We start from the raw sequence: 21,584 nt of genomic DNA, 5'->3' as shown, positions 1-21,584 counted from the left end.
ATTTCACCCACATATTCACCCCATATAACATGCTCCACTCCTATTATGGAACTGAACTCTTCAATCTACTATACTAAAACAGACTTTCTACAAGCCTAAAGTTAAATACTATAGCTTGTAGGACTGGCTAAGCTTTTGTGTCGAAGCTTATTAACTCAAAGACATGTTTTCAGGAGCAACTTTTAAATTAATAAACAAAATTACCTCCTCAAGATATACGAGCAACCTCATTGCATTGTTTATGGTTCATATTAAAATGTAGGTTTGCTCTTGTTTATTTTATCAAAAATGTGGCTTGTAGAAAACAGAAATTATTACATCTGGCAAATATTTGCTTGTAGTAAACTAGCCTAAAAGCAACATGAGTGTAAGAGCTTGAATGGACCTGCACTGGGTCACATTTTTATCACCAATAAAGTACTTAATTCACCTGGAGAGAGGTTTGTCTGTTATTATGGCATGGCACAGAAATTTATCCATTTTTGTATTATTTTTAAGGTGTGCTGCTAAAAAAAAAAAGCATTCACCTTATATCCAAATACAGTAAATAGGTACTAAAATTAAACAATGCTTCATTTTACAGCATTTGGTTTTGAAGCTTTTACCACAAGAGGTCACTGTAATGTTTTAAAAGGTTTGTGAGAGAACACTTTAAGCAGTGTTGTCTTCAATGTCTTGTAACCCTAATGTGCTGAAAATTGACTTATGTAAACATGTAATATGCATTTTTATATTTCTCTGCCTCAATCTTCACACAGGCTTTCAGCAGAACTTAAAACAATACAAGTCTGGATGGACAGTCTTTAGCAGCTTTGGAATTATTTTCAGGTAAGGTTTCTTAGCGGTTACAAAAGCCAAAAATTACCATCATCATCATCATCATTATTTGAAACTGTCAACTAAATAAATTGGATCCTCTAGAAAAGTATGTCAAATCAGTCTTTAAGTCCACAATAACAGACTAGCTTTACAAGCAGGTTAATACTCCATTTTAAGAGCTCATTTTCTCTTATTTTAATTAACTCTTCAACTAATGGAGCCAAACAGAGAATTGAACATTTGGTAATTATTGTAAGTCTGATCACATCAGACCAATGTTCTCCTCTGTTGAATGATGTACTTTGATTTCTGTGCTAAAGTAAACTTTGCGTTAAATGATCCAGAAATTATGTCAAATTTGTGAACTTCCTTTGCATAGTTTCACTTGCAACTTCTCACTTCATCACATTTAAATCTGTGAAATAAAGTAAAATAGGATAGATGCACATTTGCTGTCCACTAACAATGTGAACCAGCAGTCTGAATGTCATTTCTGTGTTTCTTAGCAGTTAATTCTTTACCATTAGAGATAATTAGCCGCAGCCTGTATGTAACCTTAGTCACTGTCTGCCCAATTTGTGGATTAGACAAATAGTAAATGTGCTGAGAAGAACTATTCATGGGGCATAAATACTCACATAAAAAGCCTTAAGTTATGAGAATAGTTTTCTCATTGTAAATGTGGGTACATCTGTTTCAGAAAAAGGTCAGCATCAACATAATTGGACTTCAAAGAATGATTACATAATCACACCACTCCCAGGATAGTAACATAAATATAGAAAAATATGTAATATATATATTTATATATATATATTTATATACTGTATATGCATATAAAACTAAGTATCAGAAAGGGAACATAGGATGTATCAACATAGAAACCAAGTGAAAATACAAAATTAGAGTAAGAACACAGCAATGCCCCTGCTTAAAAATCACAGCAGGTTGTACAGCAGCAAAGTTCCCCATACTGTTCTTTGCAGCTATGGAACAGGGGAAGAACAGTCATGTCCTCTTAGCCAAGAGAAAATCCTGACATGAACAATCTCTATTGACTTCACTCCAAATTAGGAATGGATCCTCGGTAAGAACGGCTTGATTTCAAGTGAATGAACATATTTAAATATCTCAAAACGCAACAACAGGAGCAAGGTGTTTACTGCATTTAGTTGTCATGACACCACTGTTTCTAGAGATGGGCGTCAGGAGTTCTCTTGCAGAAGAGTGTGTCAAAAGCAAGGTAAATAGCTACTGTTTCAGAGTTACCAACACCGGCAGCAGCACTTCTCGTGACCCAGCAGTAGGAATGATTTCTATTTGGACGGAGTTCTCAATGTAAAGTGACAACGGAGGAGGCAGTGGGAGCTTTAACATTTCTTCTCTCATGATAAAAGTGAAAACCGAGTCTGTAATATACAGGAAGTAAGCTGAATTGCATTTCACTTGTAAGGACCTCTCTCATTTTCACTATATCCAATATGGATTACCTACCAAAGAGTGGCATATATAAAAGAAAGAGGCAAAACATAACCCAATAAGTGCTGCGGTATACATATCAGAAAGTGTGCCATACTTAGTTACATTAAGCTTGACCTTGCAGTAAGTGGTCACACCACACTCAATCATCGTGCAATTAAGCCCAAGTAACTTCAGAAATGCAACAATAGCTTCTGTTAGCCCTGTGAATTCTTACTGTATCTTTTTTCTTTTATACTGTAAATTTACAGTTTCCCCATAAGTGCTATATAATGAGAGACACTGGGCAATATTACAACTGAAGCCAAACGAATCTGGCTCAAAACCTTCCGAGCTCAAATTGTAGTGTACCAATTCAAGTCTAAGTATAGTTTTGTATTTTGAAATTTCTGAAATAGAAATTTGAATAATTTGTTGAGTCAAAAGGGACTACAAAGATAGCAACATATTCCCAACTGCTTCCTATGTCATCAACAACATGGATAACTACAAAAAAGGGACTGAAATAAGTTTTTTTTAGACAAACGCTTTTCAGCACCACCTGACAAACTGAACAGCTTTTCTGCCCAAATACTTACACAAGTCAAGCTTTCAATGGATAAGCTATCATGACATAAAACGTTAAGATGCCGTGGAAATGCCTTTTTTTTAAAAAAAAACTGATCCACCTGACACAAAGACTAGGTAGATTTATATTTGTGCAGTTGCCAATAGAAGAGAAAAAGGCACAAACTATCCTCCTTAATAGTATTTTAGAAGGGGAGTCAATATATTCCAGCAAAGACTTCAGGTCTAATGGAGGCTTTAAAGTTTTCAAACACAAATTGAAAATGTTACTTCAAAACTACCAAATTAGGCCACAATCATTGTATGTATAGAAGTCATTACTGAGTGTACTGACTGCTGTTCACTGGCAAATACTCTATTTGACATTTTGACACACCAAGTAAATCTTTCCATAACCAAGACTGAAATATAAACAATAGCATGTCACTAGTGGAGCCTTTTAGCGAAAAATGGGTCAGTTATCAACTGCATAGTACACTGCATCACAAACGGCCAAAGAGAGCTACATGTATGCAGGTTTTCACTCCAACCAAACACCACACCAGGTGATTTTTACTGTTCAGACCTTCCAAAAAAGAAACTTATCAGTGAAAACATCTGGTGTTGTGTTTGGCTGGCACTTAAAGGCATCTGGTTAGGGACCACTGGTGACTGTGGCTGTGAAGAGGTGTCCACCTGACCTCAAAACTGGAAAGATAACACCTCAATGTGTTAAACCGCATCTGAGGATTAGAAAATCATTTTGATGGATCACTCATAGATCCTTTTAAGGCAACAGTTTCAAAGGCTCAATTTACATTGAGACACTTGTAAATATGTACTTTTACAGAAAGAAAATGGGATTTGGCATCGGCTTTACAGATAGCTTTACTGTCACATACGTACTACTTAAATCTCTCGTGTTTTATGCTTAATAGCGTTAAGCATAAGAGCTGTCCCAGGCCAGTGCTGCCACAGTGAGGCATGTCAAATACTTTTTTCCACACTGGAGTAAAAGCAAATCTCTGCTAATCAGTCATGGAGGTCACAGAGGCCCAATACCCTGCCGGTGCTGGGGGTCGGGGAGCCAGGTTTGCACAGTGCACAGACAATGTAGATTGTGTGATAGAGACAGAAGGAGGGAGACAGAGTTGTGAATGCAGCATAACATCACATAGAGCTTGCCACCCCATTCCATCCCCCAGTCTAACTACTGAGCTTCCTCTCAGTACAGGATGAGTGGGTTCAGGCTGGGTCAGAACCGGGAAGGACCAGGCAGGAGAAGGAGAGCCCAGTCCTGTCAACACTAGGAGGGAGCTGAAAACGGGGTTGGGCTGGAGTTGTTGTGGTTGGCGGACTTGACAATGGTGATGACGCTGGTGGTGGCCACCTTTCCCGGCGAGAGGGGCCCGCGGGTCACAGTCCGGGCAAAACACTGCAGGGCCTCATACTTGGCTCGGAGGGCATCCAATTCCAACCTCATGCTGGCATTCTCGCGGGCCAGCTTGTCCACCTCCTGCTGCAGCTCTGTCTTTTGTCTCTCCAGCTCCTCCTTCTGGGTGACGCGTTTGATGCGGCAGCTGGCGGCGTAGCCCCGGTTTTTCAGGGTCCGTCGCCGTTGCTTCAACCGCACGACGTCCTCCTTGGTCAGCCCACGCAGGTGCTGGTTGAGCTCCCGCACAGACATTGCCACCAGCTCATCATCGCTGAGCGCCGGGGCATTCTCGCCCGCCTCCTTCTTGACCTGCGGGACATGAGACATGAGCAATGGATGAAGAACAGCACCAGCAGCACCAACATCTGGATGTTGAGTCCATGCATCTCACGCTTACCTTTAAAGCTTTGCTCGTCTTGAAATTAGTCGTCATTCCCTGCATGCAGACAACCGGCCAGAATCTCGCAGAAGACACACTGAGAAGTGAAAAGAAAAAAAAAAGTGAAACAAGGCATTTTAGTGTACACATTTGCTCAAGTACTGAACTTTACTTGAGTATTTCCATTTAATACTACTTTATACTTCTACCCCACTACATTAAAGATTGATTTTTCTAAATTTTACACACAAAACATATGATCATTTTTATAAAATACTATGCATTGTTTCAAATTAACTCCCTTTCAACCAGCTATGACATTCAAATGCTACTTACATGTAAATGCACAAGTTAGTAATAATCCAGTAATGTAATTTGTAATAATAAATCACACACACACACACACAAACACACACACATAGAGGAGCCTTTCTGCTGCATAATGAGTATTATTACTTCTGATACTTCCAGTATATTTCGCTAACAACACTTCTGTACTCAAGAATACAGGACTTTTACTTACAATGCAGTATTTTTAAATTCTTGTATTGATGCCTTTACCTAAGTAACAGATGTGAATACCTCTTCCACCTCTGCATATTACTGTGTAGTGTAGGCACTGGGTGTGCTATGGGAGCTAAAATGACATCTATATTGGCACTCACCCCTATAAATTCACTGTACAGACGTCACAACAACATTCCACAGTGACGTCATGTGTCAATATTTGTGTTAGTGCCACAGATGCCAGCAGAGGGCAGCATGACCCCATTAAACACCAGCATTGGGGAGCACCTATATGTTTACTCGTGAACAGGAGGAGGGCCCTGGCAATGTAGTTCACTAGACCAGGCGAGATTAGAAACAGGCAACCTCTCTCCCTCTCTTCTTAGAACTTTGCATTTGAGCTCTCTGCCTAGGCGATTTTTGCCAGGGCAGTTTTTAGAAAAAGCCTCCCTACGCTCATTACAGTGAAGCACATGCTTTCCAGACTGCTGCCATGGCCAAAAAAAGCGAAGAGCGCTGAGCTGTGATCCTGTGAGAGGCACACATCCCCCAAGGCTCCATTTCAGGACCTGCAGACCAGGCTGACTAGTGCACTGTTCCATGCTCGACTGCTGCCATGGAAACGCCCTGCAAATGGGCGTGGGAGTGTGAGTCACATGGTCACCAAAAGGGTAAACAAGGCTCATTCATAACCGCAACAGAGCCTATACATAGTACAAATAAGAGGCACATACCCCAGCTAACTTGTGCCGGTAACTTAAATGCAACTCATGTACAAAATTCCTCAATTTGGTAATGATCTTCCTCTTTATCCTGTTGCTTCCCCTTCATGCAGTCTCATGATTTTTTTTTCTTTCAGTCAGTCCACACCACTCTGCCTCCTAATCACAGACATTAAAACAGACCATCACATCAGCATAACATTTACAGTTATGCTGAACTTTACAGGGCAGCAGATACGCATGTGGAACATTCCTGAAGATAGAGTGTCACAGAGAAATAGTTTCCTTTATAGTCACTGGTGTATTTTTGCTATGAGACAATGTACTCTATCGATTTAGGGCTGTGTCTCGCTGGTTGGATCCTCTTACACTGGGCTTTCCTGAGCTGCTCTATGCCCTTATTTAACTCTGGTGGATATATTTAGCCCACAGTGCTGACACAAATTTCTGCCAACTAAACAATTTAAGTGAGCTTGCGATAAGTGATACCTCAGTAAGAGGGCAAATATTCTTTGCAGTTCTGTTAGCTGCAGCTTTCAGAGAGGAAAATAATCTGGGTGTGGTTGTTCTTTTCGAGATGTTTATCTTTTTTTCGCATTCTACGGGCATAAATATTACTAATACAGGCAATTGTTGATTTGCTGATGCTGAGTGAAAATAATTGTGCTCCCTTTTGTCTTTAATGGAAACCAAACATGGTCATTGTTCTTATAATGGATTAAATTCAACATCACAGTCTACAGAATGCATTTTGGTGTTTTTGTCAAAAACAGATGAACCTCAAAGAATCCTCACTTGGAAAAAAAAAAAAAAAAAAAATGAAGAAACAGACGACAAATACACCAAACAGCTAAACCCAGTACCACACAAACTCCTGTTTACGGTCTCTGATGTCCTTCATTCATTTTGCAATACGGGGAGTAAAGAATTGCATAACTGTGATTTCAGAGGCATCAAATAAAGATGAAGAGCTAATATGTAACATTCCTCGACAGCAAGTTGGCCTAAAACGCCTAATTTGAGTGGTATTGCGTCAGCGGGGGTCCCTTGGTATATTCCTTGCAAAGATCATGGAAAAGTGGTGTGGGGCCTCCCTCTCTTTATACAAGAGGCCTCCAGCTTGAACCAAGAGTCCAGATTGTTTCCTTGAAATTCTTTAGGCATGTGCTTATGTTTTTGCAACCAGCAGAGGGACAAGGTTTTCCCAATCAAGATGCCCAAGTTTCTTAAGAGGAAAAACAGCAATTTTATTACATTATGCCGAATCCACCCTTTGTTATTTTGCCACACAGACGTGACAGGCATATTTCACAACAAATTATGGCCTCTCAGTGTAGTTAAGAACCAGCTCCTATTAGGTTTTTCACAACACTAAGTAAGGGAGTCTGGGAAAATACCTCAAAGAAAAGCCACAGATGGCGGGTAGAGAACAAAACCACATTCCTGAGTGAACACACATGTGCAAACCCTCACATGCACACATGCAAATCTTCACTGGAGAGGGAACATGCAGTCTGAATATGTCCTGCGATGCACTCAGCTATGGGGGTGGAGTTCATATGATCCCACTTGTAAAACAGCGGCAACAAAATTCACAAAATGTCTGGAATTCAGAAGTGTCTCACGTCTTTCACTTGCCCAAACAAATCAAACACAGCCTGTGTGCACACGTGTGGAAGTCGGGAGTCCAAACACTTTTCTTTGTAAGAGACATTGTCAACAAAATCTTTCATTTTACTTTATTACTATTCTCATACAGCAGATAATGTTTCATTGCTCAAACATGTACTACTTACTCAGCAACAATGCAATAACTCATTTATAACAAAGCTTGACTAATAAACTGTCACAAAGATGCAGATAAGAAACACGAGGAATGAAATGAGAGTAACTCTGTGACTAACTAACTGTCAATTACAAACACTTTACACACATTTCATGGTTGTTATTAAGCTGGTGTCCCATTTGTGGAAAGCAGAATGTTTTCTGGTTAACCTGCTACAGTGGGTGTACACATTGCTTTGATGAACTGACTCTTTCAGGGCTATTTTTGATCATTTCAAGGTATTTTTTCATAAGTCTTGAAAAACACAGAACCAAGAGAAGACTGAATTCTACATGGCACAAGTCGACAAAGTCAGTTTTGTGCCATTTGTACAAAACTTTTGTACCATTTGTTCACTGATGCCACATCTTTATGTTTTTAATGTCAGGCATCTGGTCAAGTTCAAGGCAATGCTCCAGTTACAGCAGGTAACTGAGGGGCCCAGCCTTCTCCTAAAATAAACAGCATATCAAAGACTTATGCGCTCATGCTCTTGTGATAAATGCAGAGTTGGCTTGTCTGGACTCTCTGTTTTTCTTTTCTATTTGTTTCACTTTAGGTAAAGGTTAAGCAGAAGGTAGACTTGTCGCTGCCCTTGACAGCCAGATACGCTTCTCTGTGAAAGCTCTTGCTTTTCTTGCATTTTTCTCAGGGAGGTGGAGAGGTTTTTCTACAGACTGCATGGGGCGCACTGCACTCTGCTCTTTCTCCAGCGCAGCACATTTGGTGGGATATTATGTGAAGGAAATGGAGAGCATAGCTGAGCAGTGAGTCATGCTGTTTACTGGTAAAAGCGACGACCAGCGGCAGGGAATCACACCCTCCCGATCTGACGTTTCCTGGAAAATCCCGTTGTTTCGCGGAGAGGAAGGAAAAGTACAGAGAACCTTGGAAATGGTTGGCATGACCACCGGAACTTTTCCGCGGAAAGGGAGGAGAACTCGCCGAATATCTGAGCAAAGATTAGGGACGCTGGGATTCAAAGAAATGACAAGAATGCAAAAAAATAAGGACCTGCCTGTCCTCCCTTTTAATACCAATAATATGTGGATAATAGGAGAAATATTGATATTCTGCTTCCAAGAAAAAGAGCATATATTACATGACATCTCTCATCTCCAAATGAGACATACCAAAACAAAGCAAGGCTCCTCTGTTTAGAATAATGTTCACAATCACCCAGTTCTTGTTTGATCCAGATTGCATGCTTCTCTTTCAAAACAACTAGCTGAGGCACTGGCACAAGAACAGCCGAGATGTGACAGCAAAGCATGCATTTTGAATGTTGCAGACCCATAACGTGTTTGTTTGTATTGCTGCCAACATGTAATTTGAGTCACAGTGGAATCAGGAAGTTGCCAAGGAAAAAGATCTTTGAATCAGCAAGTCAGCCCCAACAAGGAAATCCCAATAACACAGTCCCACAAAATAAATAAATGAGTAAACTCTACACTTGCCACACCTCTGACCATATTGAGGCGAGAGCAGCAGGACTGAGATCCAGTCATTCTGACAGAAAAGCAGGATGCAAATCATTGTGGGTGGCAGAGTGGGCAGTCAGACTCTATATAACTGTCAGGGAGTCACTTTGGATGGATGCACCACAGGCCTGTTCACACATTCATCTGTTATTGCCTGTATACACTCAGTTTGGCATGTTCAGCTGTGTATAAAATCCCTTGCTTCCAGAGTCAATAAGCAAAAGTCGACATCTTTTTTCCAGTAAGAAGAGCAAAACACATCATAGCCAACGTGTTCCCTGTGAGTCATCGCATCACTAACCACAACTATTTCACTTTCACAATACTCCACCACAAAATCGTTTTGCATTTATGCCTCTTTTCATCCATCACCGCTGACCAACAAAATGAGAAATAGTATATAACTGGTGACAGTTAAACTATATCCTGTGTCATCGGGGGAATTTCTCCTGGACTGCTTTGTCACTGTCAGACTATTGCTGCTGGTGAAATGAGTCAGCCACCCGTTTACTTCTGCATCCAAAGAGGACTTCATCACTTTGTTGATTGAACCACATGTTAACCTCATGACAGAGGAGTGCACCCACTCCCACTCCCTCTCTAAGTAGCAGACACTGTGCACCCACCAGAAAACGACAGTGATTCAAAAAAGCCTCCCAGACACAAATCTGTGACCATCTTAATGGAACGAATTACTCAAAGACAAATATTTTCCATATATTCATACCAATGGCCTTAAAAAGGTCACAAGTCCAAGTTATTCAATAAAAGACAAAGGGCTGATACATAATATCCAGTGATGTAGTTGCAAACAAAAAGTCGATGGGTTGGATTTTTCTGGTAAAAATGTGTTATTATTAGATAACTATTTATAAAAAAGCTTTTCTTTTTTTTTTTTACTTATTCTATTGTGCTTTCAAGACACAGTTATCTTTAACCAAGTCGTGAAATGATAAATGTTCATGATAGCTAAATAGAGAGATAAGATAAAGGTTTTTCTTCTTCAGGAGTGATTTATTGTTTGTGGAAATATGCGCTCCTCCTGCTCTTTAGTGACTGCTTGTTTCTCCTGTGTAGGCCGGCCAGCGCTGGTGGTCTAACTTCACATCGTGCCCTTTGTCCCACATGTCTAAAATGCAGACCACGTGTTCCCCCCCCCCCCCCCCCCAATGTCAAAAGTAGGCTGATATTTTGTGTTGTTGTAGCATATATTAAAGCCTATATTGACAAGCCCAAGAATGAAAGGGGATGTAAAAATATTTGATATGAGTTTCAACAGGCAGGTCAGTCTATTTCACTTCCATTTTCCCCGAAAGCTCACTCCAGTGACAAGAGTAGTCTATAAACAAACCCAGACAAACTAAAACCACTATGTCTTATAATATATGTGGTTTTGTGGCGCATAGTAATAACAACATTCGGCAAAAAATGCGTAATTTTTATTTTTATCTTCTCATTAAATGTTCTAAATATGCCTACATTTTCACGTTTTCTGTGCTCATCAAAGACTGCCAAAACTATTATCATTTTAAAGGAGTTGCTTACAATTAACCAATTTCAATACATTTTTAAAATTACCAGGCTGATTCAAATGGCTGCAATCCGGCAAAACAGAAAGTAGAAAGTAGAAACAAAATAACAATTTTTTAAAAACAATTTTTTACCAGTTTCTCCCCACTTCCTAGGCTATAAGCGAATATATCAAGCTCTGAGCCACTTTTTGGGAGGGTATTGTGTTAAGTTACTCCAACACAACACGTGTCCGCACGACTGAAACAATCTAAAAAGCAGTCAACATCAGCTTCCATAACCAAAACATCAAAAGTTATCCTACGTGAAGGACGAGTGTGATCAACATAAGCCTGTCTGCATGCGCCGATATGTCACCGTGAGAACTTGAGCAATTTAGAAAGGAATGTCAAAACATCTTCCCAAAAAAAAAGAAAAAAAAAAAAACAACAACCTCACCTCTGTGGATGTCTGTGGAACCGGAATGCGTAAAAACTGGCGGAGTAGGTTTCCGATACAGGCGACGAAGTAACTTGACACAGTTGGTAGAAAGCGTCTAGCAGACGGGCAGCGGTGTATCCTCGTACTAAATTAACTACAAAACAACAACAATGTACCAACATTCCACGCTCTGCTTCCGCAAGCACTCACGTCACCAATTCCTCGTGACCGCCCCCTCCATTCATGAAAATAACTTTCTGCTGACGTCAGTCTGGGAAGGGGGGCCGGGCGGGGGGAGCCATAAATAGAAAATAGATACTGCTGGCGACTGCTTTTGCTTACTTTACAAAACGAATCTGTACAAAGTCAGTAGATGTTGCCAATATTAGCCGAGAAGGAAATACTCAATAAAAGCTTCAGTTGCAAAATGAATCACCTCTCTCTCTCTGGCTAATGACCCCCCTCCCCTCCCTCCCATAAGCAGGCTCTATGATCAGGTCTGAACTACAAGGTATTCAAAAATGTGCATTAACTGAGAAAAAGCAGCGACCTCCTCCCTTCGTCTGACTTGGGAGCAGCAGCATTCCATTCCTGAGGAAAGTATGCGGTGTAGTAGCCCAGCAGTCACAGGATTTCTCTTATTTTAACTGCACTGCTGCCAGTAACGTCACAGGTTATTCTGGGTAATTAAGTACTGAATGTAAATATGTGAAGTCAGGAGCCTTTTAAGGACTGCACACTTTCATATGGGTTTCCCTGTTCGTTTGTTAGATATCAGAAGCTCTTGAGGTTGCTTCAGACTATGGTGCCTGTTAAAAACAGATGCAGTGTGTTTACACTATAAACACTGTGGGCTGCACAGTTCAAACAAGGCTAAAAAGAAGAGGAAAAGTCACTTTTCCAGTTTTTTTTTTTTCCTTCTGCTGACTGGACCAATATGAGTTGGATCAGATATTTAAAGACTGAAATGTTTATGTGGAATACTCACATTTCTTGCACATGTTGTCTGAGGTAGATTTTTTATTATAAAATATTCCATCCTTGGCATGTTGTGTTTATGGAATTTACAGAAATGCAAAACCCTGTCTCAGAATTAAACAACCAGTATAGATCACAGATGTCATCACCCTCATAACACATGCATGGAAAAGTTAACCATCTACATCTGGATGTCCTGTGTAGCAGGGCTGATGAAATTAGATGTGAAATATGCTCAGTTTCACAAAGAGTCACATCCATTATTAAACCCAGCAGTTGTTGGAGGCAAGATTTGTGCAAATGAAATAAACACTGAAAAAAAAAAAAATGAAATACCTTCTTAAAAAATACAAGTTATCAGAAATTCCATCATAATGAACTGTAATGGTCCGTTAACCAGTTATGTAGACAAACAACAACGTGAACTTAGTCACTGTAGGACTTATGGTTTAAAAGTTCAAGCTTTTTAATTGCCCATTTCAGGCCAAATTCAGCTTCATTTTTGAGGAGTCAGTTTTTTTCCATGATGGTTTCTGTTTAATGGTGCTATGTTTAGCCACTGGAGAGACAAAAGGGGAAACACAGACATACAAATATAGCATACACATTGGATCATATGCATGATGCAATTCTGGCCTTTAGATAAAATGTAACTTGTGAATGACATAAAATGTTAAGTTAGAATTTTTTTTCCAGTGTGACTAGTCCAAAAGAAAAAAAAAAAAAAAAAAGGTAGAACAGTTGGTCTCTTTATTGTGTGTACTTTTGCTGTTTTTCCAAAGCATTGACGTTAGGCAAAAGACGTTGAATATTGAATATTCTGAGTCACAAGTGGACCACTCCCTCATACAAGTCACAAAAGCCCACTTCCAGCAAAAAGTGACTAACTCCTTAGAATCCATCTCCTCTTCCTAGAACGTGTGCCAGATATGCATGTTGGTGTTGATTTTGATGACTGTCATGCTTTAAGGTTAGTGACTCAACAGATCAACTTCTTCCTCTGAACCACATGTGGAATTAATTGCTTTACGAGAGAGAGAGAGAGATGGTGAGCCTGATACTTTCATCTGCACTGGAGCATGTTTCGAGTAAAAAGAACATAAACTTCATCAGATGAGTAACCTGCTTTGTGGCCCCATGATGTTGACCACAAGCAACAACACACCATTTTCTTTGTGTAGCCTTCCTGTAATGAGTTAAAGTCAGGCATCATTTGATGCTCAGATGCAAAGAGGGGCTACTGTATTATACAGCCTCCAGATGTTTCTAACTTAGATAATGTTTTTATGTTGCAGCATTTGTTTGGTATCCATTTTGGCTGCCAAGGTAACTCGCCAAATTATGCTATTTGGCTGTGCTTGTTGGTTGTTTTGTTCATGTGTTTGGTTATTTGTTAATGTTCCATATCCATCCAGGTGCTAATCTGCTTTATTTTTATTTTTTTGGATAAAATGTAGGGCTTTGTAGGGGAGTGAATTCTATTTCGAGGTAATATAACAAGCTGAATTTTTAGAGGAAATGAGATGAAATGAGATAAAATTGGATTACATTATATTATAGATAAAATGTGATGAGATAGAATTAGATGGGATTACATTAAATTATAACAGATTTGAGATGAGATTGCATAACAGTAGATTAGAGATGAGATTGGATGAAATGAAATGAAATGAGATGAGTTTGGATTATGTTAGATTACAATAGAGATTACATATAATTACATGAGATGAGACCAGATGAGAATGAGATTAGATTTCATTAGATGAGAAGTGAGATTAGATGCAATTGGATGAGATCAGATGACATGAGGTTATATTGGAGATAAAATGAGATTATATTACATTAAATTAAAAAATGAGATTAGATGAGATAGGATGAGATGAGATTAGTGACGTGTTTGGTGACGTGGAATGAGATTTGATGAGAGTAACATTAGATTATGTTAGATACACAGTAGATAGATATAGATGCAATTAAATTACATCAAATCAGAGATGAGAATAGATTACATTACATTACAATAGAGATAAAATGTGATGAGAATACATTTGATTAAATGAGATTACATAAAATAAGAGATCAGAAAGGGTGAGATTAGATGAGATGAGATGGCTACAGGATACAGTACAGAAAATATACAATATAAACAAAAAGAAAAACATCATAAACAAGACTGTAGGACTAAATCGTGTGTATATGTTATCTGTTCCCCGCAGAATTTTCCGGCAGTCAGACAAAGAGAAACAAAATTGGTCAAAGTCTCTGCAGGACCACCAGTGATATTTTAGATCAGTCAGGCATCCAGCTGCTCAGTCAATGCCATACCACCCAATTACTGTCCATCTGGCAACAGTGTACATAGATGACCTGAAATACACCCGCTGAGTCCAACAAAACAAAAACAGAGAACCATGTGCGGCAGACTTGTAAGGGTTTTTGTCAGATCAAGCGAGCTGTGGGGTCCAGGTACTTACAGGCAGTTTTGGATTACAGGAAGTAACATTGAGTCCCTAATCTTGCTTCTTTCTGACTCAGACTGTTGAACTCAGAAATCTGATCTGGCACAAAGAGGCCCCCTGTTGTAGAAGATCATTTTTTTCCCTCCTTGTGAGTGAAAGGCTGATTTTGACCACACGTATTTTTCAAACTGAAGTAATAGCATTAACAATGAGCCAAATAAATTAGATTTGGATACAAAAAAACCCCTTACTAAAAACAAACATGAAATGTTATCACGTTTTCTTCCTCCGAATGTTTTTGCATTGTTCAGGAATAGCTGACTGAAAATGCCTGACACATTAGACAGCTGCCTCTGGCACAGCATGGGCCGTATGTAATTTCAAAAGTAAGAAGAATTGTTTTTGCAGACTTCCCATATGACACAAGATTTAATTTGGAACATTGACTGAACATTCCACTGACTTCACCAAAATGTGTTTCATATGAAAACACTTTACGTAACCAGCTGGCAGGTTAAAGCTGCATGGAAATGAACATGGTGAAGTTACAGTAGTAGTGGTGGCAGCAGCAGCTGTAGCAGGCCATGGCAGCCTGATATTCACTAAGTGCTGTAGGATCCTCTTATAACTTCACCATAGTGAAAACAATTTGATCAGCAAAACCAAAATGTTGGTTTTTGGGGACATAAAACAGTGCAGCCAGCATTTCTGTTAAACACAGTCAGGGAGAGAGTGGCCTGTTTCTATGTTTGATAGTCTATTCAGGGCTTAGCAATGTTCAAGGAATGAACAAATCACCGCCACTGACCATGGGCGGGACTAAATATGGACATTATTGAGGGTGGCAAAGCTTTGATGTTCCAACTGTGTTTTCCTCGAGACATTAACATTTTTCAAGTGGTAATGGTGAAAGATTGCATACTATGATTCCTCAGAAATCACTGCGTCTACATGATGTTAGCGTCTGACTCATAATCATGTAGTTTCAGATTTACAACTTGCCTAATGACATGAGACTGAGGAAATCTGCGTCTTGTTCCCTTTCGGCTTTGATCTGAAGGTACGCTCTGCGGTCGCTGTGTTGTTCGGTGTTATCAGTGCTGAATTGTGCAGAGTTATGATAAAGTTATTCTTATTTTGTCTTGGTGCTGACCCTTTTCAGGTGTGTGGTCTATGATAGATCTAAAAGCTGTACTCTTATCAGGGCTGATAATTTCTGTTTAGATCAAGCTTTTTTTTTGTTAGGTTTTCATAAATGTTTATATATTGATACAAATGATAAAATTCTATTCTAGTGAGAATACACATGCACATTGTAGATTTAAGAAATGGGGACATTGTAGTGTAGTAGAGTGGAGACTGCTGCCACCCTGTGTTAGAGTAGTGGAATTTGTCTAGTTTGCTTTTCTAGGCATCAAAGTGAATATACTGTACTATAATGAAGACATAGAAATATAAACAGACATATAAAGATGTCACTGTAAAAACTTACCTTCATGTATAATCTAATTCCCCTTCTTTTTGTTCTTTTACTTTATCCAGCTAGAAAACAGCTAATGACTGAAGTCTGATTATCTATGGAAGTATGCTGTACTGTAAGCCCAAAACTAAATAAGAAAGAGGATTTGGCTGCAGGAAAGCAGGGATGATTTTTCTCATTTCAGGCACAATATTGGACCAGTCTGAGGCTGTTGTAAGCACAATGCACAGAAATAAAGACTGTGACTGTGATAACATTGATGACTGAGATGGCAAAAAGAATTTGATGCAAAATGGTGACATCTGCTGACAAACCTTTGGTATTGCAATGTCGTTACTGTTTTTGTTCAGTTATGGTCGTAGACTATTATGTAAAGATTGATTTAACGGCTCTTTGCTTTGAAAGCTTTATTGTAATCACAGTGCACAGATACCCCAGTTTAATTATAGCTTAAAATTAGCTTTATAGCTTGATATGAGTGTGTCTGCCTTGAAATTCGTGGAGCTGAGTTCATTAACATGCATTTTTAATCATGAGTGTGTGTTAGGTGGAGCATTTTATGAGCTGTGAATCATAGGTTACAACTAGAGGATAAAGATTTTTTTTTTTTGGCGTTTTGAATGTAACAAGATTTAATTTTCTTTGTTCCGCTGGTTTTATCAATGGGCAAATTTTACATATATAAAAAAGTTTAAAAAAAAAAAAAAATTAAAAAGCTGAGTAGTATCAAACGATGACGTCACCCGCTGTCACCAACTGGCGCTAGGTGGCGGTATGAGCTTTAATGTTTGTTAGCGAACATATTTAATACAGAGAAGAAGAATCTACCGTTCAGCTTGTTTAGCTTTGACTCGGCTAACGTTCATATTGTGCATATTGTGGGCTAACAACGACCAGTTTTATGAAACCGATTAAAACAAGTGAGCCATTTTGGATTCATATTAAGTCATTTGTAGGTACTGCAAACACCTGACACTGTTAATCTATCTAAAGTTGCCAACAGCTACATATGAACATGAAGCTTTAGCCGTATTTGTTGTCGTTAGCTTAGCATGTTTTGTCCACTATATACTATAGCACAAGTATAAGTCTGTAAGCTAAGACTGAGTCTTTTTGTTACTGAAGTGTCGGTCGATAACGCTAATGTTTTTTCATAAGTTAGGTGGTTAGTTATTGTGTCTTATTGGCCCTAACTAGCTAACGTTAGCTAGCTAGATAATGTTAACTTATCTGTAGCCATTTGGTTGTCTTAGCTATTACGTTAGCTAATAGTGTGTTTCTCTTATGTTTGTCTCATACACAGACTAGGCAATGACACATGCTCAACCTGCTGTGAATTTGGTGTTGACTTTTGCCACTTAAGTTCAAGATGAATCGTCCAAAGCCGACAACTCTCAGGCGCCCCAGTGCTGCAAAACCATCAGGTATGATGCCAATCCCAGTGTTATGTAAATGCTGTTTGACTGTAGTTAAGCAGAAAAAACTCACTAGTTACTGTGATGCTTTTCCCAGGGCACCCTCCACCAGGAGATTTCATCGCCCTTGGATCAAAGAGTCAGGGTGGAGAACCCAAAGCCCCTGCTGTCCTCCTAAAGCCAGCAGCCACAGGTTTACCTGCTGACCGTAAGAGAGAGACGACCTCCACTCTGCCCTCCTCATCGGGTCTGTCCAGCCTCGCCAAGCGGCCCAAACTCTCCACCACCCCTCCAGTCAGTGCCCTGGGACGACTTGCTGATGTTGCAGCTGTGGACAAGAGGGCAATATCACCCTCGATCAAGGAGCCATCAGTGGTACCTATTGAAGGTAAGTCATTGGGTTTATGTCTATTTATGTGACAAGTTTTAAAACACTGACTTCAAGATGCTACAAACCTTGTGCTGTATATTTTACATGTTCTCTTTTTTATGGCAGTGTCACCAGCAGTGCTGCTGGATGAGATTGAGGCTGCAGAGTCAGAAGGAAATGATGATCGCATCGAGGGACTGCTGTGTGGAGCAGTGAAACAACTCAAATTAAACAGAGCCAAACCTGACATCACACTGTATCTCAGCCTTATGTTTCTGGCCAAAATCAAACCCAACGTTTTTGCTACTGAAGGAATTATTGAGGTAAGACTTCTGTGTATGCTGTAATATGTATGCTTAGAGGGAAAAATAACCCAGGGACCAATTATAATGTTATAATATATATTTTTCTTCAGTCCTTACTAGTTTTTATAGCAAAAGTACAAAAAATGGGGGTAGATTTTGTATATGATGAAAATTGAAAAAAGTCATGAAAAAAATGTATGCACATAGATAGCCTATGTTTTTTTTATGATGATTTTTGATAGTTTAATCTACATCAACTGATCCTTTGACTTCAGTCTTTTAATGGTGGTTTATTCACACATTTTTCTCTTTCTTGAGTCTTTTTCTGTGTAACTGTATAATATACTAACTTATGTTTTAACTGAAACATTTTTGATCACAAGGCGTTGTGCAGCCTCCTGCGTCGAGATGCTTCTATCAACTTTAAAGCGAAGGGCAACAGCCTGGTGTCTGTTCTTGCATGCAACTTGCTAATGGCAGCTTATGAGGAGGACGAAAACTGGCCAGAGATCTTTGTCAAAGTGAGAATCTCCTAATAACTCCAGATTTTTACATTCCTTTTTCATTGTTTTAATTTAGATATGTATGAACTCTTTTTTTACAATATGTTAATCCAATATTTCTTTTCAGGTGTACATTGAGGACTCTCTGGGGGAAAGAATCTGGGTAGACAGCTCTCACTGTAAGAATTTTGTCGATAACATCCAGACTGCTTTTGGCACAAAGATGCCCCCTAAAAGTATGCTTCTGCAGGCTGACACAGGCCGTTCTGGTGGAGATCTCAGCGCAGGTACAGTACATTGAGAAAACGCACTGGCTTGTTTTGCTGATGCGAGAAACAAGTGCTGATTGGTAATGCTGCTTTTGTGTTTTTATGTTTGTTATTTTAGGTAGCAGCCCTCACCCCTCAACCCCTGATGAGGACGACAGCCAAACTGAACTGCTGATAGCAGAAGAGAAACTCAGCCCTGAGGATGATGGGCAGGTTATGCCCAGGTATGCTACAATGTACAATTACATTACGTCACTTTTTTTTTTCTAGATGATAAGATTTTGATATTAACTCATGACAAATAAATTATTTTTAATGATTCTTGCAAAAACTGTACTGACTTCCTGGACCATTATGTCTTTTGTCTCACCCTCTGGCGTACTGTAGGTATGAGGAACTAGCAGAGAGCGTGGAAGACTATGTGCTCGACGTCCTCAGGGATCAGTTAAACCGCAGGCAGCCGATGGACAACGTGTCTCGAAATCTTCTGCGTCTGCTTACAGCCACATGTGGCTACAAAGAGGCACGGCTCATGGCTGTGCAGAGGCTGGAGATGTGGCTCCAGAACCCAAAGGTGACAGGTCTAACACATATCCTGGAATACGCCAACATCTGCAGTACTGAATTTCACATATCTCACTGGTTTTATTTTCTGTCTGTATTAAAGTGCTGCATTTTTGGGAGTGAATTACATAATTATTGATACAATACTATCACAATATGTTGCATAACAGTGGCATCATTATATAGGCAGTATTTTCAAAAAGGAGTATACTTAATTCAGTGGTGCCAATATCTTCTTCTACCCCTGTGCTACTGCCACACGTGCAGTTTTTTTGTGATAAATGTAAAATGATCATGCATTTCGATTCTTGTAATTGATAAGTATTAACTCACTCCTTTGTTTTTGTGTGTACAGTTGACTCGACCAGCTCAAGACCTCCTCATGTCTTTGTGTATGAACTGCAACACACACGGATCTGATGACATGGAGGTGATCTCCAACCTGATCAAGATCCGCCTCAAACCTAAAGTCCTTCTCAACCACTACATGCTCTGTGTCAGGTCTGTGGAGTCTCTCTCTCTTTTTTTTTTTTTTACCTCTATCTTTTTGTTTACTCACTGGTTTACACTAACTGTTGCTTTGGCTGTAAATCTCTAGGGAGCTGCTCAATGCACACAGAGACAACCTGGCTACTATGGTGAAGCTTGTGATCTTCAATGAGCTGTCCAATGCCAGGAATCCCAACAACATGCAAGTCCTACACACAGTGCTGCAGCACAGCCCAGAGCAAGCTCCAAAGGTGTTTTTTTTTTCCTTTTCAATTGTTAAATCAGATACATTTGTAAGTAATGTTACTTTTTAAAACAGTAGCATCTTGGAAAGATGCTCATTTGTGTCTTTTTTCATTTTTTGGCTATGAAATTCTGTGCTTGCATTGTCTTTTCTAAATTAACACCCCTCCCGTCTCTTTGTGTTTCTAGTTCTTGGCGATGGTGTTCCAAGACTTGCTAACCAATAAAGATGATTACCTCCGCGCCTCCCGGGCATTGCTGAGGGAGATCATCAAACAGACCAAGCATGAGATTAACTTCCAGTCTTTCTGCTTCGGTTTAATGCAAGAGAGAAAGGAGGCCAGCTATGTGGACATGGAGTTCAAAGTAAATGCATATGAAAATCCCTCAATCCTTCCTCTTTTCAGCCGCAGTCTCACCGTATTTAGACTCTGAAACCGTTTATCCTCGTCTCTCCCGTAGGAACGTTTTGTTATCCAGGTGACAGATTTGCTGACCGTCTCCATGATGTTGGGCATCACTGCTCAGGTCAAAGAAGCTGGCATCGCATGGGACAAAGGAGAGAAGAAGAGTGAGCGATGATTATTTGTTCTAATGGCATATTTATTAGTCCTTGTAAGCGTGATTAGATTTTCCTTCAACGTGTATCTGGTTTGCTTCAGATCTGGAGGTCCTCAGATCGTTTCAGAACCAGATAGCTGCCATACAGAGAGACGCTGTGTGGTGGCTTCACACTGTGGTTCCAACCATCAGCAAAGTTGGTGCAAAAGACTACGTCCACTGGTATGTATCTGTGTTTATTTTAACAGTTTGCATTGTTCAGACTACACAAGCTGTGTTTTCAGCTATATTATGAATGATTTATCGGATCTCTCCCGTGTCCGCAGCCTTCACAAAGTGCTTTTCACAGAGCAACCTGAGACATATTACAAGTGGGACAACTGGCCTCCTGAGAGTGACAGAAAGTGAGTCTTCCTCCACATTTTCTTATGACTCTATCTACCACTGTGACTTTGCTAAGCTGATTTTTTTTTTTCATTCCTCAGTTTCTTCCTTCGCCTCTGTTCTGAGGTGCCTCTGTTGGAGGACACGCTGATGCGCATCCTGGTGATCGGGCTGTCACGTGATTTGCCTCTGGGCCCGGCCGATGCCATGGAGCTGGCAGATCACCTGGTTAAGAGGGCTGCTGGAGTTCAGTCTGATGGTGTGTGAAGATCCACTTAGGCTGTAACTGTTTATGATCAAAGTTAAAGCTGTGTATATTACCCTGTGGCAGAATATTTGGACATTTGGTAAACACATGTGTTTCAGTTTAATGAACAGCCAGTGTAAGTCTTACGAAGGGCCAACTATTTATTTACTTTTT

At 39.8% G+C, this 21,584-nt stretch overlaps 2 protein-coding genes across 11 annotated transcripts in view; one reads left to right on the top strand and one right to left on the bottom strand.

Moving 5' to 3' along the window:
* Positions 1–2,138: 2,138 nt before the first annotated feature.
* On the bottom strand, positions 2,139–17,601 carry mafk (v-maf avian musculoaponeurotic fibrosarcoma oncogene homolog K). 5 transcript variants are annotated; one of them, XM_042393633.1, is made up of 3 exons: positions 17,549–17,601; positions 4,677–4,755; positions 2,139–4,588 (listed from the first exon to the last, which is right to left on the bottom strand). In XM_042393633.1, exons 2-3 carry the CDS (start codon positions 4,719–4,721, stop codon positions 4,151–4,153), a joined length of 483 nt encoding a protein of 160 aa, XP_042249567.1. In that variant the 5' UTR covers positions 4,722–4,755; positions 17,549–17,601; the 3' UTR covers positions 2,139–4,150. The 5 variants fall into 5 exon arrangements, with proteins under 5 accessions (XP_042249567.1, XP_042249565.1, XP_042249564.1 ...); XM_042393631.1 differs by lacking the exon at positions 17,549–17,601 and adding an exon at positions 11,677–11,759; XM_042393630.1 differs by lacking the exon at positions 17,549–17,601 and adding an exon at positions 11,162–11,406.
* The window catches only part of ints1 (integrator complex subunit 1), an 18,650-nt gene continuing 13,924 nt past the window's right edge, over positions 16,859–21,584 (top strand). For 4 of the 6 annotated variants that reach the window (XM_042393626.1, XM_042393625.1, XM_042393624.1 and 1 more), the window contains exons 1-15: positions 16,859–16,980; positions 17,364–17,484; positions 17,573–17,863; positions 17,972–18,168; positions 18,534–18,671; positions 18,781–18,940; positions 19,041–19,146; positions 19,310–19,496; positions 19,842–19,987; positions 20,085–20,226; positions 20,408–20,584; positions 20,681–20,789; positions 20,881–21,001; positions 21,106–21,183; positions 21,265–21,422. In XM_042393626.1, coding sequence (XP_042249560.1) covers positions 17,430–17,484; positions 17,573–17,863; positions 17,972–18,168; positions 18,534–18,671; positions 18,781–18,940; positions 19,041–19,146; positions 19,310–19,496; positions 19,842–19,987; positions 20,085–20,226; positions 20,408–20,584; positions 20,681–20,789; positions 20,881–21,001; positions 21,106–21,183; positions 21,265–21,422 — 2,065 coding nt within the window. In that variant the 5' untranslated portion in view covers positions 16,859–16,980; positions 17,364–17,429. Of the gene's footprint in view, positions 17,017–17,363; positions 17,485–17,572; positions 17,864–17,971; positions 18,169–18,533; positions 18,672–18,780; positions 18,941–19,040; positions 19,147–19,309; positions 19,497–19,841; positions 19,988–20,084; positions 20,227–20,407; positions 20,585–20,680; positions 20,790–20,880; positions 21,002–21,105; positions 21,184–21,264; positions 21,423–21,584 lie in introns of all 6 variants that reach the window. The other 2 variants (XM_042393622.1, XM_042393623.1) reach the window with 2 other exon arrangements.

The sequence above is a fragment of the Thunnus maccoyii genome, chromosome 18 (assembly GCF_910596095.1).
Source record: "Thunnus maccoyii chromosome 18, fThuMac1.1, whole genome shotgun sequence".
Taxonomy (NCBI): domain Eukaryota; kingdom Metazoa; phylum Chordata; class Actinopteri; order Scombriformes; family Scombridae; genus Thunnus; species Thunnus maccoyii.
Note: the sequence above shows the minus strand (reverse complement) of the source record. Positions and strands in the feature narration are given on the sequence as shown.

Bases quoted from the DNA above. Each gene is read 5' to 3' on its own strand.
- mafk (XM_042393630.1), bottom strand. From the start codon at position 11,325: ATGTTGGTACATTGTTGTTGTTTTGTAGTTAATTTAGTACGAGGATAC. The intron at 4,756-11,161 runs GTGAGGTTGTTG...TTCACTTCTCAG, and splicing joins TTCCACAGACATCCACAGAG to TGTGTCTTCTGCGAGATTCT. The intron at 4,589-4,676 runs GTAAGCGTGAGA...CATGTCCCGCAG, and splicing joins AGACGAGCAAAGCTTTAAAG to GTCAAGAAGGAGGCGGGCGA.